A 24,995-nucleotide genomic window follows, 5' to 3' on the forward strand; every position below is an offset into this window, starting at 1 on the left:
GATAGTTATACTGAGTACCAAAATAATTTGCTGCAAATATAGACCGACGAATAGTTTGGGGGTTGAACAAGGCACAAAACCGACAGTGTGGGATGTTGTGGTCTGGGCCCAAGCAAGGAATGCAGTACGAATGAAAATCTTGATGAGGTATTTGCTTTCCACAGGTAATGCAATTGTTAACTTTTACTGATATCGGTTAAGGGCAAGAAAAAGGATCCCCAATGGGGTAGTTAGCTTTTTTTTTTTTTTTTTTTTTTTAAAAGACTGATTCTGAAACTCGAAAACTAAATTTTCAGGAGTCGGCCAACTGGCACTTGCAAAATGCTTCTGCTTTGGGCACCGCACGGTAAGAAAGACTGATGTAATGGCGTCGGCTGCATGTTTTATACCCCTGACGACCTGATGTCATGGAAGAAGCGACAACATCCGACACAGGAATCCAAGACTCTGGTATTCAGGCCGGCTGAGGGCTACCTGCAGGCAAATAACCCAAATGTGATGACTGCAACAGTGAAACACGAAGAACATCAAGTCAGTCTCACAGCTGAAGATAACTCAAGAGACTTCAGTGAAACAGAAAAAGTCCAGGAAGAGACTGTACTAAAGAAGGACTTGTCTTTATGGTTCTAGAATGCAGAAGCTTTACATCATAATAATGCTGACAGGCAGGAATAAATTAATGATTTGCAGACCAATGTTGCAAAAAAAGAAGTTATGTCTTACCATAACATTCCATCTGAGTTGCTGATCTTCTACCAGTCATCACTGATGGGTTCGGTTCCCAGCCCTCGAACAGAGTCGGCCTTATACCAAGCTTGCATGCACAAAAACTCTCAAGCTAAGCTGCTACCCACAATGCCCTTTGCTCAGTTACATCAGATCGAGTTTGCATGCAACATATAGAAGAAGAAGTCAGAGGCCATCTCTGCACAGAAACCCTAATACACCACAAAGACCCAGAAGATCCGCCAGGAACCTTAGGAGGGGGTCGGTGGGAGGGTGTGATGACTGAAAGAAGATCAACAACTCAGATGGAACATTATGGTAATACATAACTTCTTTATCTGAAGTTGTTAATCTTCTTCCTATTCATCACTGATCGGACCGAGTCCCCAGCTACTTGGAGAACCTGGGTGGCCCTTATGGAAGAACATTCCTGAGAACCATCGAGCCAAAGACTGCTCTTTTCCTGGAGATTAGATTCAATTTGTAATGCTTGATAAAGGTGTGGGGCTTAGACCAAATGGCAGCTGCACAAATGTCAATCTTGGAGGCCCTAGAGTGGAAGGCAACGGATGCTGCAATAGCCCTAGTTGAGTGAGCTATCATCTGGCCAGGCTTCGACCCCTCCATAAGTGAATATGTGAAGAAAATGCAATCCCTGAGCCATTTAGACAAAGTAACTTTTGATACTGCACCTCGCATTCTAGGGCCCGCAAAGGAAATGAAAAGCTGGTCTGACTTGCGAAAGGATTTAGTTCTGTCCATATAGAAACATAACTGTCTATGAACATCCAAGGAATGTAGGCAGTATTCTCCCTTGTTAGAGTAATTTGGGAAAAACACAGGGAGCTCAATGGACTGGTTAATCGAAAAATCAGAAACCACTTTGGGGAGAAGGGATGGGTTAGTATGAAGTGATACTCTGTCCTTATGAAAGATCAGATAAGAGCTCTTGATATATAATGCTTGTAATTCAGAAATTCTTCTGGCTGAAGCTATAGCCACCAGGAATAAGGATTTCCATGACAGGAATTTTATATCACATGTCACAGCTGGCTCAAACTGGGGCAGAGAGAGAGCCTGCAAAACCCAGGACAGATTCCATACCTCCACCATCTGTCTGATGGGAGACCTGCTGTGAAAAATACCCTTGAGGAAGGTCTTGCAAAGGTGGGAGAAGATAAGTGGCACTCCTTCAGACTCGTTATGGAGGTTGGAAACAGCTGCTAGATGGACACGGATGGTGGAAGCAGAGGGCCCTTTGTCTAACAGTTCAGCCAGATAATGAAGAATAGTGGCTACGGGGGGGGTCTGAGAGTGGGTCTAGCTTCTGATCACGTGACCAAATAGAGAATCTTTTCCATTTACCCCTGTAAAGTTTCCTGGTGGATGGTTTATGAGAGGCCAAGATAATATCACGGACGGGTGAAGAGAGGATTTCCTGCCTGGCAACTAACGGAAGTGGAAAAACCAAGCTGTCAGCTAGAGAGTAGACAGATTCGGGAGTCAGCCCTTGTGGGTGAGATATGAGGTCCTGACGAGTGTCTAGGATCAACGGAGGTTGTAACAGATGACGTCAAAGGAAGGGAAACCACACTTGATGAGGTAATGAGGATCACTTTGCTTCTCAACCGAATAGCTTTCCAGAGAACAAGGGGAATCAGAGGAATCTGAGGGTAAGCATAAAAGAGACCCGTGGGCCATTCGTGGATTAGAGTGTCTCTCGGTGACTCCCTGAGAGGGAAAAAGAGGATGAGGAATGCATCTGCTCAGTCTGTCCGCAATCACGTTGGAGCTCCCTGGGATATGTGCTCTGATCAGAAAGCAGTTGGAAGCTATCGCCCACTGCCAGATTTTCATGGCTTCGCGACATAGGGGGTAAGATTTGGTCCCTCCCTGTTTGTTTATGTACCAGACCATGGACAGCAATAGTTCTGGAGGGAAGGAGCGGATGAAAAGCTTGCAACGCCAACAGCACCACTCTTAACTCCAGGACATTGATATGCAAATTGACCTCTACATCAGACCATGTACCTAGGACTGACTTTCCCTGGAAGTGGCCTCCACAACCCATCAGGGAATCATCCGTGATCACTGTGGCGCTGGGCTGTGGAACCTGGAAGGGGCGACACCAACGATTTTCGTCTGTACCATTCTACCAGAGGAGATCTTGTTTGCAAATGTTGGTGATGAGATTCTTTGAGCTCAGGGGGTGAAGATTGGGTATCCACTGGGCCTGAAGGAGCCATTGTAGTAATCTCATGTGTAGTCTGGCTAACAGAACTATGGGGATGGCTGCAGCCATAGATCCCAAGGCTTGAAGGATTTCCCTTACAGACACCTTGCTTCAACAGAGTATCACCTGAACTTGTGCCCTTAATCTCTGAAGCCTGTGGAGAGGAAGTGAGATCAGGCTTGACAGGGTGTTGATTATTGCTCCTATGAATTCTAGTTGTTGTGATGGTTGAAGGTTTGAGTTCTCCCAATGTATGGTGATGCCCAATGACTCCGCTAGAGTCAGTGTGTAGCAAAGGACCCTGACCAGAAGACACTTGGTTGGGGCGGAGAGGAGCCAATCGTCTAGGTATTGAAACACCTGGAATCCCTGAAGTCTCAGATGAGCTGTTACCACTGCAAGACATTTCGTGACCACTCTGGGGGCCGTCGAGAGACCGAAAGGCAGGGCTCTGAATTGGTAGTGACTGGCTCCCAGCCGGAAGCGAAGGAGGCTCCTGGAGCACTTGTCCATCTTGATATGGTAATACGCATCCCAGAGATCTAATGAGCACATCCACACACCCTCCCGCAGAAAGGGGAGGATGGATTGAACCATGACCATGTGGAACTTGGTCTGAACTAATGATTTGTTTAGTTGGCTGAGATCCAGAATGGGCCTCCAGTTCCCTGTTTTCTTTGGCACCAAATAAATTCTTGAGTAGAACCCTGATCCGCACTGATCTGGGGGGACCTGTTGGATGGCTCGTTTTTGACATAGCTTTTATATTTCAGAGGCTGCCTCCTTCCTATGACTGGGTGGAACATCGGGAAGGGATTTCAGAGGTCTTGGATAAGTTATCAGTGGAATATGGTAGCCTCCGGTGATGATTCTCTGCATCCACTGATCGTTTGTAATGGAGAGCCAGGCAGCTTGGTGCAGAGAAAAACACGCCACGACTGCTTCCAGAGGAATGCAATCGGGCAGCACCTCAGGAGCGCTGATATGGTCTACCTGAGAAGGAATCTCTGGAACCCTGTTTTCGGCATGCCCCCTCTGCCCCGAAAGGAACGTCTTCCATTATTGGAACCCCCTTTGCCTCTGGAGGAGTCCATCACGTGCATCTCGGAAAGGACCTCGAGACTTCTTGTGCCACATCTTTCCGCTCCTCTAATTCCTGGAGAAGTAATGCTGAGGTTTGGAAAAGAATAGGCCAACTGTAGACAAGGTCTTCCCATCTTGCTCGCACCTGGCTAATGTATCCTTGACCTTAGCCCCGAAAAGAGCAGATGGCTCGATAGGGGCATTTAGAAAAGAAGACTTGAAGGAGTCCACGAGGTCGCAAATGCACATTCAGGCATGGCGTCTCATGACTATGCCTGCACCCGCAGCTCTAGCTGCTCCTTCAGTTGCGTGTGACAGCAACCTCATGGATGACTTAGATACAGATTCTAGGGTGGCAAGTTGGGAAACAACTTTATCTTGTGCTCCATCTGATACTTGACCCACGAGAGTTCCGGAGAGTTCGGAGATAAGATCTCTCTGGAGTCTCATAAAATGTGCCAGAAAGTTCAGAGATCTAACTGCGCAGGTCACTGACACAAAAACTTGCTTCCCTAACCTGTCCACTGCCCAGGACGCTGTTGGGCGGGTGAACAGCAGGACTCTCTTCTGCAAAGTCCTTTTTCGTGGCTGCTGCCACCACCATAGCGTCAACTGGCAAACCTCTGGACCAATGGGGTTGGCCCTCTGGAGGACAGAGTACTTTGTCTGATCTCCTGGGGATGGCCTCAACGGAGTCAGGGTTCTTCCAAGCCCGCTGCACGATGAGTTTAACCAACTCATCGGTGAGAGGGGGGGGGTCACCCAAGAAGTAGAGGGCCGAGAGCTAAAGACCTGCAGGAATACGGATTCCTCCGAGGAAGGGTTGGAGGACTTCCAGTCACCCCTCTGTTTCAAGATTTCCATGATGTCTCCGAAGGAGATACCGTCAGGGGGTGACCGTGGGGACCTTTCCCCATCATCATAGTCCATATCTCCCGTGAAGGACTCCTCTAGGGAGTCCATGTGTTTCCTCTTACACACTCATTTCCAAGGGGATTCTTCGGTGTGAGCATCCGAAGAAGACTCAGAAAGAGAAATGCCCTGGACAGGGGTTTCCTGGGCTTTGTGCTCTCGGAGTCCTGGGGGGGGTGGCCTTTGACAGCTGCGGCTCAGAAGGAACTGGGGGAATAACCAACAGAGGAGGATTGCTAGCAGCAAGTGCCCTCTCTATCACCTGGAAAGCGGGCCTGCTCGAAGAGGAATGGGAGCCCAGAACCGAAGAAGACAAAATCGGAACCGGGGTCACACCCTGCTCCAGATGATCCACCCCCGGGGAAGGAACCTCAAGCAGACTCGGAGCGGTAGTCACCCTTGGATCCGAAGTCGGGGTTGACAAAACCAATGGAACCGAGACCAGAACTGGAGGTTCCATCCCCAGGCATGAGATTGAGGAAGGGTGGATTCCAATGAAACAGACACCCAAAGGGGCCTTGGGGCCTCAGACAGAGTCGTTGTCGGCGCCGAGGAAGGAAGTCCTCTAGTAAAAGTTGGATAAATGAGCCTTGGAACCGAGGGATCCAAGGGAGGAGAGTAAGTAGGGGTTGGTGGAGAAATACACTCAAAGCCTGGAGTGGGATAGGGTCTAAGTGGATTTGAATTTGAAATTCCCTTTGGTGGTCAGCAGCTGGTCAAAAAGGTATACCACATACAATTTGGAAAGGCTCCTGGTGGATCTCACTGATGCCCCTGAGGGGGAATCAGGCCAGTCCAAAAAGGGACTGCAGGCTTGTCCAGCAAACGGATCCACAGTAGATGAGTATTGGGTCCATGGTGTGTCACAGAATGACACTGATGATTCCAATTTTGCAACTGATAACGGTATGGTTGGAGCCATGAACAGGCTTGGAGCCGAAGTTACCATAGGGGTGGACGACAAAAACTGTTCCAAGGTAGTTGTCGGAACAGATATTGGAGCAGAAATGGGCGATGTCAGTGCCGAGAGAGAAACAGATACCCTGGTCGGTACTGAGGCAGTAGATGGTGCCGTAGTCATCGGTGCCGTGGTAGGCACAGATGAGGCGACCTCGGTAAACTTTGCTGGAGCCGATGTAGTAGTCGGCACCAAGGAGGCAGAATGGCGATCAGATGAGGACATATGGGCCTTGTGCTTGTTACTTTTACCTCTACCACTGGCTGGTAAATAGGGGTCCAATTGAGGACGTTTCTTATCCAAAGGAGGAGGGGATGAGACCTCTGTTGCAGAAATAGCCTCCGAAAAGGGTGAAGCAAGTAGGCCCTTTAAAATCTGTTTATGACGTTCATTCATCGTCCGCTGACTGAAACTAGCACAAATATCATACAGGGGTTTCACCGACAAATGCGGTACCCCCAAACAGTACACACACACTTCATGGAGGTCACTATTCGGTAGTTTACCACTGCAAGAAGAGCAGTGTTTAAACCCCGTAGTTCCCTTCATTGCAGACATCCTAGAACACACACACTCACACAAAAAGGAAAGAGAGGAAATAAAGGAGAGAGAAAGGGAATCCCAACGAAGGTAACAAGACACCACAAGGGTAGAAAGTTAGAAATACCAAGAAATTACCAACAATGGTAAGAGAGAAATACCTGTGGGTAGAGCTGAAGCAATATAGAAAACAAGAACAGATTATAAAAAGAGAAAAACTTTTTCAAAACTAGTAAATATATCTGAAAAAAGCACTTAGCTGGAGAGCTCGGTGAAACGCTGCTATATGTCTGCGTGGCAAACGAGATCTGAGGTAACTGAGCACAGGGCATTGTGGGTAGCAGCTTAGCTTGAGAGTTTTTTTGGTGCACGCAAGCTTGGTATAAGGCCGACTCGGTTCCGAGGGCTCAGAACCGAACCCATCAGTGATGAATAGGAAGAAGATTAACAACATCAGATCATGCAAATTAAAACCTTATTTGAAGGTGATGAATATGGTTTTAAAGATTCTAAAGGAGCTGGAACAGATGGTGAAATCCAGAACATGTTAACTGGGTGCACTGTTAAAAGCTAGCACATGCAAAAATGATAATGTTAATGTTTACAAGAAATTCATACTTGTTTTATAAAGGGCTAGACAAGAGCAACACTCATTCTGAGCTTTATAAGTCTGCAAGATAAAGTTAAAGCATTAACAGAGAAAGTAGAAATACTTGCAAAGCAATGGGGCACTGTCCCAAGCACAAATTATTAATAGCAATGTTGGAACAAATGGTTTCTGAAAATGGAAGAAAATGGTAAAAAATGTTTTACTTTGTTATTGGCTGACTTTAACCAGCAAAAAAATACAGCAAAATAAGAGAGAGAGAGAGAGAGAGAGAGAGAGGGAGAAATGGCTGATTTGTCCAAAACAAACTCTATTCAACTGGAAACAGGAAAACATGAAAGCATCAAGTCAAGTAGCATCACAGCTCACAAGAAACAAAAAAAAAAAAGAGTTAAATGATCTTGTAGTAGAACGTGAAGGACAAAAGTAAAAAAATTGCAGACCCCAGCTAATATTTTGCGTTTATGTAGTGAAAAGGAAGAATTGTATCAGGAGCTACAGAAGATTATCTTGCTTCCTTTAAATGCAAACTGCTAAGAATTCACAAGTTGAAAATGAGTCATTAAATGCACAAATGTAAGAGACTAAAAAGTCAAGAAATGCACTCATAATAATGAAGTGGTTCAGATCAAACAAAAGAAACCTGACAGTGTACCTAAAAGTAAATGGCTGGCAACAATCAGCGAGGAACTCAAAAAGGCTATATGCAAAGAAATACACAGAAATAAGACTGACTTCAGTGTACTAAATCATCACATCTGAAAGCCGGGACAAAAATACCAAAACAATAAAAAGCTTAATATGCTGCAGGAATGATACACAGCTGAATTGCAAAGTAATGAACAATATGATTCTGTTCTCAAGCTAAACACCAAGTGTAAAAATCACAAGGCCGAAAATAAAGTCAAAAGAAAACATGTCTATCCCTGCTTCAATATACTGAGTTTATATGAGAAGGTCATCCTGCAGAAAACAAGTGACACTTCTAGACCATGTGATGTCTTACTGAAAATACAAAGTACTTCCTTCAAATCCTTGTAACAATATGGAAGATGATGATATACCCACATAAGTTCTACTATAGACAGTTTTTGAATTCCCAAAAGCAAAAACCTGTCAATGGACTCATGCCAATATTAACACAGTAGAAACCACAACTATGAAGCTACTGATAACAGAGATATACCAGAAGTGTAGTGCTTTGACCAACCTGATTTTTGCAGGAAACAGATCCAAGGTGTGTGGATAGAGATGCCTGTGGTGCTGAACCTGCCATCCGGCTGAACATAGAGCTAGGTGGTGTCCAAAATGGAGAGATACAGAATATATAAATAACTGTGTATCATGGAATTTGTGGCTAGCTGAGGTGGGATCTGTCTTGCCAATGGTACTTATTTCTGCAGGTTTAGACTGGGGGTGGTCATGCAGTACATTGCCACATATTAACTGCTGTTGAGCTTCTGAAGCTTTAGCTTTGGAATAGAAAGGGAGAAGGATAGTACAGTTGTGTACACCTACCATAAATGTAGATGTTCGAGTGTCTTCACTGTTGCAGTCATGACTGTAGGGTTCTACCCTGCCGGCAGGCAGCCCTCGGTCGGCCAGAATCCCAAAGTCTGGGTCCGGCATCGGCTGTTCAACCATGCTCCCTGACGTCAGAGCGCCAGGAGTATAAAGCTGACAGCCGACGCCATCTTCTCCAGTTTTTCTTGCCCCAGATGTCAGGAGTCCCAAAATGAAAATGGTCCCACAACCTTTGCAAATACACCGCAGAAGAATGGTGAAAAAAGGAAATACACAAAAGTAAAAATAAGAGGGGATTGGAGGGAGGGAAACCCAGACTGCAACAGTGAAGACACTCAAACATCTACATTTATGGTAGGTGTACACAACTGTACTATGTTCATCGTGTTGCACTGTTGCAGTCATGACTGTAGGGTAGAATCCCAAAGCTGAAAGAAAGGGAGGTGGTCATAAAGAGGAAGGGGCGGCTAAAAGGCCCTGCAAGACTGCAGAGGCAAAGCCTGCCCTAGACTTAGAGTAGAGAGGTAGATTGTAGTGCTTAGAAAATGTATGCACTGAACTCCAAGTTGCAGCTTCCAAAATGTCCTTGGTAAGAACTACCCTGAGGAAGGCCGCAGAAGTGGCAGCAGCTCTGGTGGAATGAGTCCGTATACTTCCTGGGATTTGTTTTCCATGGTGAGAATAACAAAATCTGATTCCATGAGCAATCCATTTAGAAATGGTCTGTTTTGAAATGGCTTTACCTTGGGAACTTGAAACAAACAATTGTTCTGATTTTCTGATGTCCTTGGTTCTGTTCAGGTAAAAACTTAGCTGTCTGTGTACATCCAAGGAATGTAAGATCCTTTCCCCTTTATTTTGAGGAGTGGGGAAAAAGGTTGGCAAGTGTATAGTTTGATTTAAAGCCACCTTGGAAACCACCTTAGGCATGAAGGAAGGATTAGTCTTCAAAGATACCCTGTCTTGATGAAAAATAATATAAGGTTCCACAGCCATAAGAGCTTGTAACTCTGAAACTCTCCTGGCAGAGGTTAGGGCTAACAGGATGGCTGTCTTCCAAGATAAAAACTTGATGTCAGAAGAGGCAGCAGGCTCAAAAGGAGACAAGGTTAGTTTTTCCAAAACATAGTTGAGATCCCAAGCAGGAATAGGAGGAGATCTAGGAGGTCTTAAGTTCTTAGCACCTCTGAGAAACTGTCACATGAGCTGGTGGGAAAAGATTGGAGGGTCTGCATTATAATGAGCAGAAATAGCAGAGGCATGTATCTTAATGGAAGAGAAAGAGAGACCCTTATGTAAGAGATCTGTCAAGTAAAGTAAAATTAAAGGAATGTTAGGAAGAAGAGGATCAGAATCCTGAGCCTGCATCCAGGAACAAAATCTTTTCCATTTTCCTGCATAAGATTTTCTAGTACTAGGACGTCTGGCCTCTAAAATGACATCCATAACCTGTTTGGGCAGTAAAGAAGAAATCACAGGCCCTGGATTAACCAGGCCGCCAGGCTGAGAGTTCTGACATGAGAGTGTAAAACCTGACCCTGATGTTGGGACAGAAGGTTCGGAGACTGAGGTAAAATCCAAGGGGGGTCCAGGCATAGGTTTTTTAGAGATGGATACCAAATCTGCAGAGGCCAATTTGGAGCCAGCAAGATTATCATCTTGGGCTTGCCCTGTTTTATCTTCAATAAAACCCGTGGAAGAAGAGGAAGAGGCGGAAAGGCATATCCCAAGAGGTTCCTCCAACTGAATGACAGGGCGTCCACTTTCCAAGCCTCTCTGTGGAACGTCCTGGTGCAAAAAGTCTGTAGTTGATGATTGAGATGGGATGCAAAGAGGTCTATATGAGGACACCCCCAGACTGCTGTTATCATCCTGAATATTTTGGTGTCCAGCATCCACTCGTGTGGATCCGAAAGATTTCTGCTCAGACTGTCTGCCAGGAAGTTTTGTTTCCCTGGTAGAAACTGAGCTTGAAGATCCAGATTGCAAGCTAGAGCTGTGTTCCATAGATCCATGGCTAGTCTGCAAAGGGGGTAGGAATGAGATCCCCCTTGCTTGTTTATGTACCACATAACTGTGCTGTTGTCTGTCCGTATTAACAGTTGTCCTGGTTGTAAAAGATTCCTGAAGGCCAATAGAGCTTTCTGAACGGCTAACATTTCCTTTAAATTGATATGCAGGTGCTTCTGATCCTTTGTCCAAAGGCCCTGCAAACAATTTCCCTGAAAATGGGCTCCCCAAGCATAATCCGAGGCGTCTGTGGTTAGAATCTGAGAGGCAGGAGGCAGACGGAAGGGCTTCCCTTTGTTTAGGGCACATGCCCTGGACCACCAAAGAAATTCCTTTTGAAGGCAAGGAAGGACGGAGATCAGTATGTCTAAACTGTGGCAATGCTGAGACCATACACTTTTTAGGTACCACTGTATTTTCCTCATGTGTAGTCTTGCATATGGTACGAGAAGGATGCAGGAGGCCATGTAACCCAAAGCCTGCAGGAATTTCCTTGCAGATAGATGAGTTAAAGTTGCCAAGGTTCTGAAAGTTGAAGCCAGCTGTAACTGTTTTTCGGATGTCAGAAATGTCATCTGGGTTGTGGTGTTTAGAAGTGCACCCAGAAAAGTTATCTGTTGTGATGGTGTCAAATTTGACTTTTTTATGTTTACAGAGAATCCCAGGAACTTGAGGAGGTTCTGTACAAATTCTAGATGCTGGAGTAAGACATCCTTGCTGTCTGCCTGAATTAGACAATCGTCCAGATAAGGGTAAATTTGAATTCCCTTGAGTCTGCAGTAAGCTACTACTGGAGCCAGGCATTTGGTGAAGACCCTGAGCGCAGTAGATAATCCAAAGGGCAGCGCAGAGAATTGAAAGTGCCTCGATCCGGCTTTAAACCGGGGGTATTTTCTGCGATCCTGCCTGATGGGAATGTGTAAATATGCCTCCTTTAAATCCAAAGTTACCATCCATGCATTTTTGGACAGCATTGGAAGTAGCTGCTGTAGGGTAAGCATCTTGAATTTTGGAATCTCTAGAAAGGTGTTCAAGACCGACAGATCCAGAATGGGTCTCCATGAGTTTTGCTTCCTTGGGACTAGAAAGAGCCTTGAATAAAAACCTTTTCCCAACTCTGAAAGAGGAACCAGTTCTATGGCATTCATAGCCAAGAGAGCTTCCACCTGGTTTAAGGCCTCCGTCCATTGATGTTTTGGAAGGTCTGGCCATCCGCTTGGCCTTGGCAAGGTATGAAAATGGAATTTGTAACCTGTTAAAACCACATCCAAAACCCACTTGTCTTGGGTTATTTGAGTCCAATTTTGATAAAAAAAGAGAGATTTTTCCTCCGAGAGGGGCTTCCAGGCAAGAAGTTCCTGTAGCCCAACAGAGGGAGTCATTGAGTTGGTTTCCTTTGAGATTGTGACCTGTCCTCTCCTCCCCTAGGGGTGGAAGCAGTCCATGTCTTGGTCTATAAGCAGCTTGTGTTTGAGGCCTCCCTCTGGAACGTCTAAATCTACCCCTCTGAGGCCTGTCTGAAGTGGGAAAGGACCAATTTTTAGAAGGCCAATTCCTGCTAAATCTAGGCGGCTGTACTTGTAAGAAATCTTTAACTGTTTGCATGGATTTCGCCTTATCCTCCATCTTTTTAATCACCTCTTCAGCTTTTGATCCAAACAAAACATTATGCTGAAAAGGAGCATCCAATAATTTAGCCTTTACCTGTTCAGGTAAATTTTGTTCCTTTAGCCATGCATGCCTTCTAATGACTGTGCCAGAGGCCGCAGCCCTACAAGAAGCCTCCAAGGCATCAAATCCATAGTGTAAACCATGCTTCCCAACCTGTTCAGTGGCATGCAATAAGTCATGTAATTCCTTATCATCTGCACAGGCAGAAATGGAAGTAAGCTTTTGTTTTAAGACAGACAATAGAAATTGCTGGTATTTAAACATATGAAACTGACAGTTTAAAGCCCTGATGGATAAAGTAGCAGAAGTGTACACCTTTTTTGCCCCATCTTTCTAAGGATCGAGAATCCTTTTCAGTAGGAATAGGATTTTTGGCAGAAGCGGCCTTAACTCCCTTAGGACCCTGAGAAATGGTTTCAGGGTCAACAGAAGGGTTCTTGTATAAAAACTGATGGGAATCAGGAACCCTGTAATATCTATCAGGCTTAACAGGAGCAGGAGGAAGAGAGTCAGGGGTTAAGTTAGCCTCCGAAAAGGCATCATCCACAATATCCAAAACAGGAGGAATAGTCAGGGGTCTATGTTGGGGAAGAAGAAGAAAATCCCTCAGCCTTTTCTTGGATTCCGAATACTCCTGTCCTTCCCAGTGGAAATGTTCCCTCATTTCATGCAAAGTTTCCCCAAAAGAGAAATCCTCAGGGGGAGAGGCTGAAGGAATGGATTCTTCAGCATCAGAATCCTCATGAGGAGGGAAAGTATAATCCTGATTGGAAGAAGAAACTGAGGAAACAGAAGCCTGATCAGAGGAATCATAAGAAACATCCTGCCTTGGCCTTTTGTCTGGAGGGGGATGAGAACCCCTAATCATAGTAAGTAAGTCCTCCGCCATCTTGAGTAACTGTTTCTGTGACTTAGGAGCTGGTTCAGAAGAGGCCTGTGTAGAAGTCTTTGCCTTTGTCTTTGGCTTTGCCTTTATCAGTAGCTGAGTAGGCCTGAAAACCCCTTCGGAAGCCGGTACCTGCACAGTGGCTCCGGACCCATCCGAAGGAGCATTGTCCGAAGGTCCTGCAAAAGAAATATGTAAAGGCCTGGTTGGCTCCTCATGAGAGTCCGTTTCAGCCGTCGGTTCTGAAATGGCCGACGACAGGGGCTGCAAAAGCGCCTCACTGACGACGGCCGAACCTGAATCTGGCTCCGCTCGTGTGCTATCATCAGATTTGAACCTCGGAGGCCTGTCTTTATCCTTGCGACGTTTGTGAACTCCGGTAGCCGGAACCGTATCCGACAACGTTTTGTAATTAAAGCGCCTACCGAAGTAATGAAAAGCAAAATCGTACCTTTGCTTAATTGTACGTTGATTGAATCTAGCACAAAACCGACAACTAGCTACGTCGTGGTCAGGGCCCAAGCAAGGAATACAGTAAGAATGAAAATCCTTATGAGGTATTTGCTTCCCACATGAAATACAATTATTAACTTTTTCTGACATCGGACTGGAGCAAGAAAAAAGTTTCCCCAACGGGGTACTTAGCTTTGAGCGGACCGATGTGTATCAGTAAAATTCGCCAGGAGTCAGCCGACCGGCACTTGCGAACTGCTATCACTGCACGGCAAGAAAGACTGGAGAAGATGGCGTCGGCTGTCAGCTTTATACTCCTGGCGCTCTGACGTCAGGGAGAATGGTTGAACAGCCGACGCCGGACCCAGACTTTGGTATTCCTGCCGGCAGGGGAGAACCCTACAGTCATGACTGCAACAGTGAAACACGATGAACATCCACACATGCCTTAAGTAGAAGGGACCACACCCATTTCTAATAACAGAGAAAGAAGAAGATATGTTTAATTTTCAAGAGAAAGAGAAAGAGAAAGACGGAGTTTCAGGTGAAGGCCAAAGATTCCATAAAGGCCTTGGACCTAAAAGAGAACAAGTCGGCCTAAGGGCTGAAGAGAACTTACGGAATTTCAATGAAAGAGAACCAGCGTGGAAAGAGGGACTGTAGTGAATAAAGACACCTCCCAATTTAGCTCTAGGGCACATAGACTGCAACAATATTTCCCCACACCCCATATGCTAAAATCACAAAAAGTAAAAAAGAATCAGCTTAAAATCTTGAAGTAATATTGAATATATATACATTAAGGAAAGCAAACAAAATATGAACTTATCACATTGAATAAAAAGTTGCAATAATATTTCTGTACACCCCATGTGTCCACCTGAATATACAGTCAAACTTCAAGGTCAAAATGCTTTAGGAAAAGAAGAGAAAATGTACTTTGTATTACAAACTGTCTTGTGGTCTTCTGCATGATATTAGGTGGTAATTGCAGCCTTGGAGATTCTTATATTATTCTGCTGAACACGTAAAACAGTTATGATGAATCACGTGCTGCAGTTGGAACTTGTAAAGGTAAATGCCCTGCAGTTATTAAGGGTGCCTTGTCTTTTAGAAGTTTTGTTAACTGCAGTGCCCAGAATACTGTCAATAGCAATTAGCCAGTGAGACAGGGAGCACATCATTCAACACAGGTGGGCCCTCAAGTAAAACTTACTACTACAAAATTTCAGGTTTGATGCAAGGATTAGTAGAATTATACTGCTGAGTGGTACCTGTGAAGGGAAACATCACCTGGTTGGAAAAATGATTTATTTGCACACTTGTAAGTTATTATAAAAGCAGACCATCACTGCATTTTAATTCTTACTCTATAATTAGAAGCAACCATTCTTTACTTAAGTAATAAGGAAGAAATGCAATTCAGTTAATAAATACGTAATTCTACTACCAAATGTTCCTTAAATAAGACAGCTTGGGGACCTTATTAGGAATCCCACAGCCACTACCTACATGCTCTGCAATCCACAGCTAATGACTTAATATTGCTGTACTTCCAGTTGTTACTATAGCAATAACCCAGGCCTGGGTGTGGGTAATGCTGGATTTACCCATGGTTGGCGTGGTTTGGTCATGAGGGTGAAGTCCGAGTGACCAAACAAAGCCAACCATGGGTAAATCCAGCATTACCCACACCCAGGTGTGGGTTATTGCTATTATACAATGACATGATTTAAGAAAAAAAATAATTAATTTTCTTAAATAATGGCATTGTATAATGCCTCCTTGCTGCCCTTCCGCAGCTGTCTGGTATTCTGCGGCAGTTCTGATGTACTGCGCATGCGTATGCCTATGCAGTACATCAGAGCTGTGGGCAAAAGCAACGGAGAAAGCAAGATCTCCGTTGCTTTTTATAAACTGTTTCGCTATGTTAAATTGGTTTAACATAGCAAGACAGCTTTAAAAAAAGCAACGGTTTTAAAGCTGTCTCGCTATGTTAAACCAATTTAACATAGCAAAACAGTTTGTAAAAAGCAACGGAGAAAGCAAGATCTCCGTTGCTTTTAAATTCTATATTAAACTCATTTAACATAGCGAGACAGCATTAAAAAAAGCAACGAAGAATGTCCGTTGCTTTTTTTAAAGCTGTCTCGCTATGTTAAATGAGTTTAACATAGCAAGACAGTGCAAAGCAACAGAGATCTTACGTTCTTCGTTGCTGTAAACAAAAAAAAAAAAAAGAGTTATAGTAATGGAAAAAGTCCAGGCGACCGGACCTTTTTCCATTACTATAACTCTGATTTACAACGTGCATGCTGACCAATCAGCGTGCACATTTTTTGAATATTAATGGGGGGTTGTTGTATAATAGGAAATAAGCCATTTCTTTACCTTTGCTGGTGAGGTAATACGCTCATGCTAATTAAAATGCATCCACAGATATTGTCAGGACCCATCAATGCAGTATTTTTACCTTTTGATAGCAGTTTTAGGACTTGGGCTTGTGTGACAGCTGGAGGTAAGACAGTTTCAGGTACATCTTGAGGGACAAATGGAGGAGAGAGAGGGGTGAAGTTAAAGCTAAATTTATCAGCCACAGTAGGTTCACTATAGCTTCACGTTCAGTGTAGTTAACATCATTCACAATCAGCTCAGCACACTGTGGTGTTCTACCTTTGGGATTATGAACACAACTAAAAAAATACCTTGTGATTGTCTTTGGTTTGGGTAGCTATTATAGCCTCAAATTGGCTTTGGTGAATTTTACTAAGGTCCTGAGCTGTTTTGTTTATTTCAGTGACAAGGGTTCAGACATTCTGGGAATTACTCCTTTCTTTTGGTCAAAATTCTTTTCCTTTTATTATAAAGCTTGTTGATGTTATCTTTCCACCATGTGGGTTTGTTTCTGGGATTTGCCCTGCACTTGTTCCTGTGTGCAGCTGTTTACATGCTGGTATACTGTGAAGCTGTACATTTCTTCTGCATATTTAGTGAAGATAACTGGGTTTGGTGATGTATCACATAGGAGTACGTAGTTTATCTCAACGAAATTTCTAAATGTACCTTGGATGAAATGTATCTCTGGTTTCACTTTTATTTTGAAGCACACTGCTTTAAGGGAAGACCTAATGTGATGATGATATGCAGGGGACAGTGTAAGATGCTGCCATATTAGAAAGGAATTATTCCCACAAGTGGGTACTCTAACTGTTCTAAGGGCATCTGTATTAACAAAGTCCAAGAATCTCTGTGTTTGTGCACTAATGGTGGTGCAAGTTTCCCAGTGCCAGATGATAATCAGGTTAAAAAAAAAATATGTCTGTCTGTACATATATACTAATCCTCAAAACAGATATTCCTTTACAGTCAGCCATTTCACAGCCAGTGTAGTAACGATTAATATTTTACTAGTTGTCTACTTCAACCTCTCTCTTTTATGATAGGTGCAATCTGCTATAGACTCAACACTCTTTTTCACAAAACAGCACCACAAGTAACTCTTGCTCACTTCAAGTCAAGATCATCCACAGCTATCTATATGCTTTGCTGCTTACATCCTGGGATAAATCATTCTCTCTTGAAAACAGGAAATTATCTGCATGAAGACATTCTGCATACCACCTACCTTGAACATGGCAGCTTGGGGTTCTCCAAGTTCATAAAAAGGAGGTTTTCCTGTAGCCATTTCAATGATGGTACATCCCAGTGACCAGATATCAGCAGGTTTTCCATAACCTCTCGGACCCTTGTCTATTATTTCTGGTGCCATGTACTGAAGTGTTCCTGTTAAAAAGATAATCATCATTTAATGCATAGTTTGGATGTATGTGCCTCTTACTGCTAATAGTATTCCCATAAACCAAATCCCTTGATTTTTAAATGTGTGCATAGCTTCAATAATCACAGTTGCACCCAGGAAACTAGTATAACTGTATAATCTCAAGTCACTGCTGGTTACATTAAAGAATACTAACAAAGGAAGCATGTCTAATCTGTACTTCTGTCTTCTACATGCTGACTGCCCATTTTGTTTTTTGTTATAATGAAAATAATCAAATGTGTTGCACCTTGCACAGGAGACATCCATCTGAACTGCTTTCACTTCAAAGGTTTGACAAATATGGGATGTTCGGACCGAGAACTGCTCAGAGAGGTATGTCTGTCACTTCAGCTAAAGAACTGCTCAGAGTGGCATTGTCTGTCATTTCAGCTCAAGTAACAGCTTCTGTTAATGCCACCATATATTTCTCTCTGCGAAAGTGGCTAAATGAATGCTCCCTAGATGAAGGCCTAGCTAAAATATGTGTATGATGCTTGATTTAATACATTTAAATTAATTTAGTGATTGTCTAATATCAATGGTCATGACTGAAAAAGTGTCCAAAGAGGAGTCCTATCACTTATTTATTTATTTTTTACATTTGTCAACTGGAAAAGTCCGACTGGATACAGGTCCATTTTCAGTGGAGGCCAGAGGAGAAAAGCTCTAAATGTACAAAAACAAGTGTAAATAAAATACAGTGAAATGATTAAAGTAAGTTATCACAAAACTGAGATTTGTTTAACGATATGTACACACAGGTACATGTAATTCTCACATACACACAGCAAAGGTTGGAAGCAAGTAGCTGAGAAAGAAATAGTTAAAGATTTCATCTGAAAAAGGAAAACACATATATTAAGGTGGTTATCATACATGGTGTAGTGTTAACTTTAAATCTTTCCAGTAGGTGACTGATGCACAGAATTTTAAACAGTTAGAGAGTCTGAGTTTTATTCTTGTAATGAGGTTCTCATCTATGACTTATGTTTGAGTGAGGGTTTGTACAGGGACAAAGCCACTGCATTTTTAGGCATTTCCTAAGGGGTATTTTGAATTGGGATAAGGAGGGGTCAGTGGTGAGTTCAGCAGGAAGTAGGTTCCAGTTTTTACCAGCAGAGTTGGAAAATAGTGATTCACCAGCTGAATTGTTGGCTTTAACAGTTTGCACTAGCAATTTTTTTGAAGAGCGAAGGGATTTTAGGTTACTGTAGGGTGTAATAATATTTTTCAGTATGGGTGTACTGTCTGGTTGGTTGAGGATTTTGTGACAACTATTAGTTGGTTATACTGCAGTTGATAGGGTAGTTCAAGCCAGTCTAACGATTAAAGGTTAATGCAGTGATGGGTTCTATAAGCTGATCCTGTGGCAAATCTGGCAATGTTATTGTAAGCATTGAGGTTTGATTTGCTTAGGTTTACGAAGATGGGTGAGGCATAAAGAAAGGCTGATAGCAGATGTCTACGGGCAATAACAGTTCTAGCAGATGGGGTTAGGAATGGTTTAATCCTGTATAAAGAGCCTAATTTTTTATTAACTGTTTTAATAGTTTTGTCTACGTGAGCATCAAACTTGAGGTTGTCGATGATCACCCCCAGTAGTTTAGTACTAGGTTCTGGGGAAATTATGGTACCATTTTTAGATATTATGGTGAGAGGTGGTGAGGGGACCTTGCGAGTGGGGGAGAAGAGTAATAGTTTGGTTTTATTTGGGTTTAATAGTAGTTGGCGACCAGTGAGCCAGTTCTCTACTTGTTGAAAGAGATTTGAGACAAGGATTGTAAATCTGTGGGGGAGGTGGCAGAGCAGATTAGGGTTGGTCTTCTGCATACTGAATACAAGTTGCATTAGGGATGACTTTGTACAGGTCATTAATGAATATGGAGACTAGGAGGGGACTTAATATAGATCCCTGTGGGACTCCTAGTGTGACTGGGAAAAGGGACGATAGGTTATTCTTCCATAGTACAGCTTGTTGTCTGTCAGTTAGGTAAGAATGAAATCAGGTAATTGCTAGGTTATCTATGGAGAGTGATTTTAATGTGTTTAAGAGTAGCTGGTGATTTACCATATCAAATGCCTTGGATAGGTCAAGGAAGAGGGCTGAGGAGAACTTGTTGTCATTACAGTTTTGATTTATTGTATGGGAGAAGGAGAGAAGGGCTGAGGTTGTACTATGACAAGGTCTAAATCCGTGCTGGGAGGGGGCTAGGAGAGTGTTTTGATTCAGATGGGCAAGAAATTGCTTGTGGATACATTTTTCCATTATTTTATCCAAGGGAGACAGAATGGCTATAGGCCTATAATTTGAAATTTCAGTGGAATCTCCTCCTTTATGAAGGGGAACAATGTGGGAGATTTTCCAGATGTGGGGGATATAGGCTTCATGGATAGTTCTATCGATTAAAATTGATATGGGGTATGCTATTTCATTAGCGGCTTTTTGGAGATATTCTGCAGGTAGTAGGTCTGCTGAAAGGGTGGTAGGTTTCAGTTTTTTAAGTAGGGACTTAAAAGATGTTGGTACTGGATCAAGCTTAAAGGGGATCTTATTATCAGGTGTGGGGTTGGTGGTACTTGGGGTATAGAGAGATAGCTTACTGGCTAGGGATTGCACAGTTTCTGTAAAGAAAGTGTTAAAGGTGTTAGCAACAATTTTAGGAGGTTGTTGGAGGGTAGTTAAGGGGGTAGGGGTAGTTGATTGGCTTGGGTGGAGAAGTTTGTTTATGCCTGACCAGAATTTTTGTGGTTGATTTTGGTGCTTTTCTTGCAAATTACAGTAGTAATTATTTTTGTCTAGCATAACAGACTTCTTTGTATCATTTCTCAGCTGTTTATATATATATATATATATATAAGGTGGTCTTTTGGGGATTTAGTGGTTCTCCAGGAGGTCCACGCTTTGTTTCTGCTAATAATTTTTTGCCTTGTATCATTGTAGCACTGCTACTTTGTTATTGGTTCTGATAGCGCATGGGGGAGCATGGTTATCCAGGATAGCAAAGAAATGTAGAGTTAAAGTATGAGGCCGCTTCATCTAATGGAAGTAGCCATAGGTTGGACCAGTCACGTGTGTTAAGTTCATTCTGAAATTTAGTCTGAATAAAGTTCTTACAATTTCTAATGCTTTTAAAGGAAGATTGTTGAGGGATGTCATTTCTTTTTCTGATTATATAGGTCAGGAAGTGATCACTAAAGTCCTCAGGTAGGGTGCCTGTTTTATATATCTGGGGTAGGTTGTTTATTAATATCCAGTCTAGGATATTTTTTGTTAGGCTTATTGATTCTGGTTGGGGAAGATGATATCTGAGAGAAACCATGAAAATTTATATGGGTGGAGGGGAAGTCTGAAGAGCAAGTATTCCAATCGATATTAACATCCCCGAGAATAACAGTTTCCTGGGGGCAGTTAGTGGAGAGCCATTGGAGGATACCCTCCAAGGTATTTGTGTCGTCACCTAGGGGAATATAGATACACGCAATGTTTATAGATTTGCGTTTGTTGAGTTGGACCTTTGTGACGAGTATTTCTGCATTGTTAGTAAACAAGGCATTTGGAGTACTAGTTTTGGATACTTCCAGAGTGGATTTATACAAGATGGCTATCTCCTCTCCTTTCTTAGAGATGCAATCAAGTCTTAATATATTGTACCCTGGGGTATAATCTCATAATCAATGGTAGTAGGCTTGAGCCCGGTCTCGGTAAGGAATAGTATGTCAGGGGAGTGGGCATCCAGGAGGGCATGTAAGTAGTGAATTTTCTTGTTTATACTTTTAATGCTTAGGTGACACACTAGGAGTGAGTTGGGGAGCATTATTTGAGTTTCGCAGGCTTGTATGGGTGTTATTTGTGCGGCTGATAGCAACAGGTGGGGTTGGGCCTGGGTTAGGGTGGATGTCACCATCCACTAACTATGAGGTTAGGTAGTAATCAAATAGCAAGTTTCTGGAGTTTTAATAAGAGTTTGTGGTAGTATTTAGTTCTAGGATTAATATATGAAGCACGAATGGGATGCTGAGTTTTTGCATTAGAAGAGTTTGATGAGAGGTGGGGTAGTGGTTGGTTAGAATTATGTGGCTTATTAGTAGTACTGGTTTTGGTTCTAGTGTAGTGGGTGCCAATGAGGTGTTGGTATTTAAAGGCTGTGAGAAGATAGAGAATTATAAGTGGAGGTATTAGGCAGTAAATAGGATTAGAGTTTGAAGATTTGTTAAAAGTATGTGGAGGCATTGTAGTGGTACTTGAGTAATGCTTGTTTAAACTAGAGTTGGGGTGTTTATAATTAGCATATAGTGAGAGACTTGAGAGAGTTTGAGTAATAGGGCTGGGTCCTGTGAATGATTGGTTAATGCTGATTGAGTCTGATGTGTGGAAGTGGTGTCAGATGAGGGGGGGGGGTGGCAAGGTGATAAGTGTAGGACAACTTAACTAAATTAAATAAACATTTAATATTACTCTATAAGCTGGTAGTTTACTGAAATTTTCCAGGTGAATGTATACACACAAGAATATTGTCACCTACTCAGACTACTTGGTTCTACATAATTTGAAGGTTTATAACATTTTTGAATAGCACATGATAAAGTTCATTCATTTACTTCTTTAACAATGGTTATGACAAAATAAAAAAATCTGAATCTGGCTACAGATAAAAAAGTAATACTATTTTTACAGGTATGGTAATTCAATGAATAATACACTTCTGTTTGCCAATAATTTATTTGCTTTTCTTCACCTGGACTGAGTTTTATCAGTTCTCCCACAAGCATCAGCAAACATGGAGCCCCCTTATTACCTGGAAAATTGACTGGAGAGTGGAATCTGGCAATACAGCTTAACAGTGACTCAACAAGGTGAGATCTGGACTTCTGTGCATGAAACTGTGAGGTTTTCATTTGGACATCGCCAGTCCCAATATGTGTTTCAGCAGCTACAGTGAAGCAAAACACTTGGGTAACACATTCATATCACAGCATCCCCAACGTTTTACCTCATCTCCTGTATGCTCTGAACACTGCACCCTGTTCCTTCAAAGCAAAAAATGATGCAACATGTGCCACATCATTAAAACAGCATCTCTCACCTAGAAAGGTGATAAATAACATTAAGAAGCAAATCTGTTCAACACAAAAACTGCCCAGCAGTGGTACGGTATGCAACTGATTCTAAGAAGATAGACAAAATAAAGCTATCTCAAAGGCACAGACACAATGGGACCATCTGCGCTGTCAGCAACCAGAGTTTAGGAACAGGCTTGGAGTGTTGGAATGATCAGCCATGTTGGGTAGGATGAAGCAGCCGGGTGTCAGCTGTCCTATCCAAAGGGGAGGGTTAGGGGAAACTGTTGACTGTGGAATCACTGATGGACACCAGAAGCCCAACAGGTGGCCTACCTAAGAGGAGGAGTTGGAGGTATGTCTCATTACAAATGCCACTCCCCTCAGGAATTATGACCAGCTCTGTTCACATAAAGCCTCCTTAGTGCAGCATTTTTTAATCTCTCCATATGATCCTCACAGAATCCAGCATTCCTCAGTCACTACAAATAGTACTGCAAGGCCACTGCCCTGACTAGTCAGGGGACTCACTCGACGATATGGTTAAGTTTGGTAACCTGTAAAAGGAGATCAAGGGGGATGCAGATGTGGTAACTGGGGAACAGCTGGAAGGATAAATGAGTCAAGTAAAACAGCAATAAATAACTTTACTTTATGGATTATTTAATCAAGCAATAGCCGACAATGTGGTGTGGTATATTGAAGATTTATCCACGGTTGGGTGTGGTTTAATCATGAGGGTGAAGCCCGAGTGATTAAATAAAGCCAACAGTGGGTAAATCTTCAATATACCACAACCACAGAGTCGGTTATTGCTATTATACAATGACATTATTTAAGAAAAAAAAATACTTACTTTTCTTAAATAATGTCTTTGTATAATGGCACATTACTGTTCTTCCGCCGCTGGTGGTTCAAAGGTTCATACTAGGCTATCTGCCCTAGGGCATTTATAAGCCTAGCCAGAATGTGTTTGGCTTTCGCCACCCATTTTAAATTTATTTTGCTATGCCCTTTTTCGAGGTTAGTATACTGTGCCTCTGTCTAACAGTGACACAGAAGTGATACCCGGGGTAAACCTACGATCTCCCATCCACTCATCAAGATTCCTCTTGAAGAGAGTCAATCTGCTTTCTTGTGTTGATGTACTATGCATGCATATGGGACTTGCGTTCCCATGCATACCCAGTACTTCAATGCTTTGAAATGGAAGCAACGGAGAAAAGAAAGTCTCCGTTCCTCCGTTTTTTTTTATTATTAAAAAAAAGTTTTGGACACCTTATACCAATGGAAAAAAGTTTGGGCAACCGGACCATTTTCCCCATTGGTATATTGTGGGATTTACAATGGGCATGCTGGTCAATCAGCGTGCACAGTTTGGAATATTAATGGGGGGTCACTGTATAATTAAAGTTATAAAATGTACAGTTTAAGTAATCCAGTACAAACAGCTCTTGAACTACTAACAGATATGCCACACGAAGCCCAATTTTTAGCAGATACTTTCCTCTTCAAATAGGCAGAGGGGTACTACAATGCATTAAACTCTGACATCCTTCAGGTTACAGCTAACAATGCTATAAGGGATGATGCTTATTAGATTACATTACATTAACTTCTGGGTATATACACAGACTTTCACTTAGCTAAACCTCACATTCGTCCTCTTCCCTCAGCATTTATTAGATCAAACACTAAAAAACATGTTTTCAACAGACTAGACAATATCATCATCATACTAGCCTGCTACAAGACTTCAACTAAAATGAAGCTGGACTAGTACATTTACAACCAATCAAATATCTTACCTTAAATGGCCTGGATCAACTAATCAATGCTTCAGAAAAAAACTTATCACAGGCAATGACTGATTAACTGGCCTAGTACCAAACAATATGCTGTACTACTATATTTGTACTACCAATCTGTAGCAGTAACCATTGCCATCTTCAAACAAAATGGACACTCAAGATCATCAAGGCACCACCTCAGCTTGATGGACACAGTCCTATTTCAGAATGTAAGAAAACAGATCAACATCATCATATTCATACATTCATCCTCAACCCCCCCTTTTCTCCATTTTTTTCACAAGGGGTTGGGGTGTCACTTTGACAGTGACAATCATCTGATGATACTGCCCTAATGCAGATGTTCTTCCACACCATACATACACAAGCACGCACATACACGCACACACCTATGGCTAGATGGGGGTCTGCAATCCACCTACTGCACTTACATCAATAATGCACATTTCTTTACCACAAGAGCAATCCTGATCTAGCATTTGCCTATATTCTGTCCTCCCTCCAGCCCAAGATGGCTGAGGGCACAATGTGTCCATAACTAACATTAAACTTTAAACACTAATGAAATACAAGAACACGGCTTTCAAGATATGTGGAAGGAAGATGCTCTCAATATCAATTTACTTGAGGTTCTTCTAAATCTATCAAAATTTACCAAACAAGGAGTAATACTACAATAATCCCTCAATCTCAGAGACAAGCA

The 24,995-nt window shown here is 42.7% G+C and overlaps 1 protein-coding gene across 1 annotated transcript in view; it reads right to left on the reverse strand.

Annotated features, from left to right (window-relative positions):
• MAP3K5 (mitogen-activated protein kinase kinase kinase 5) overlaps positions 1-24,995 on the reverse strand; it is a 2,923,819-nt gene that overhangs the window by 431,529 nt on the left and 2,467,295 nt on the right. Inside the window, exon 19 of the mRNA XM_044087116.1 lies at positions 17,229-17,386. Coding sequence (XP_043943051.1) covers positions 17,229-17,386 — 158 coding nt within the window. The remainder of the gene's footprint in view (positions 1-17,228; positions 17,387-24,995) is intronic.

Source organism: Protopterus annectens, chromosome 1.part1, assembly GCF_019279795.1.
Source record: "Protopterus annectens isolate FY-2018-M chromosome 1.part1, PAN1.0, whole genome shotgun sequence".
NCBI classification, from domain to species: domain Eukaryota; kingdom Metazoa; phylum Chordata; order Ceratodontiformes; family Protopteridae; genus Protopterus; species Protopterus annectens.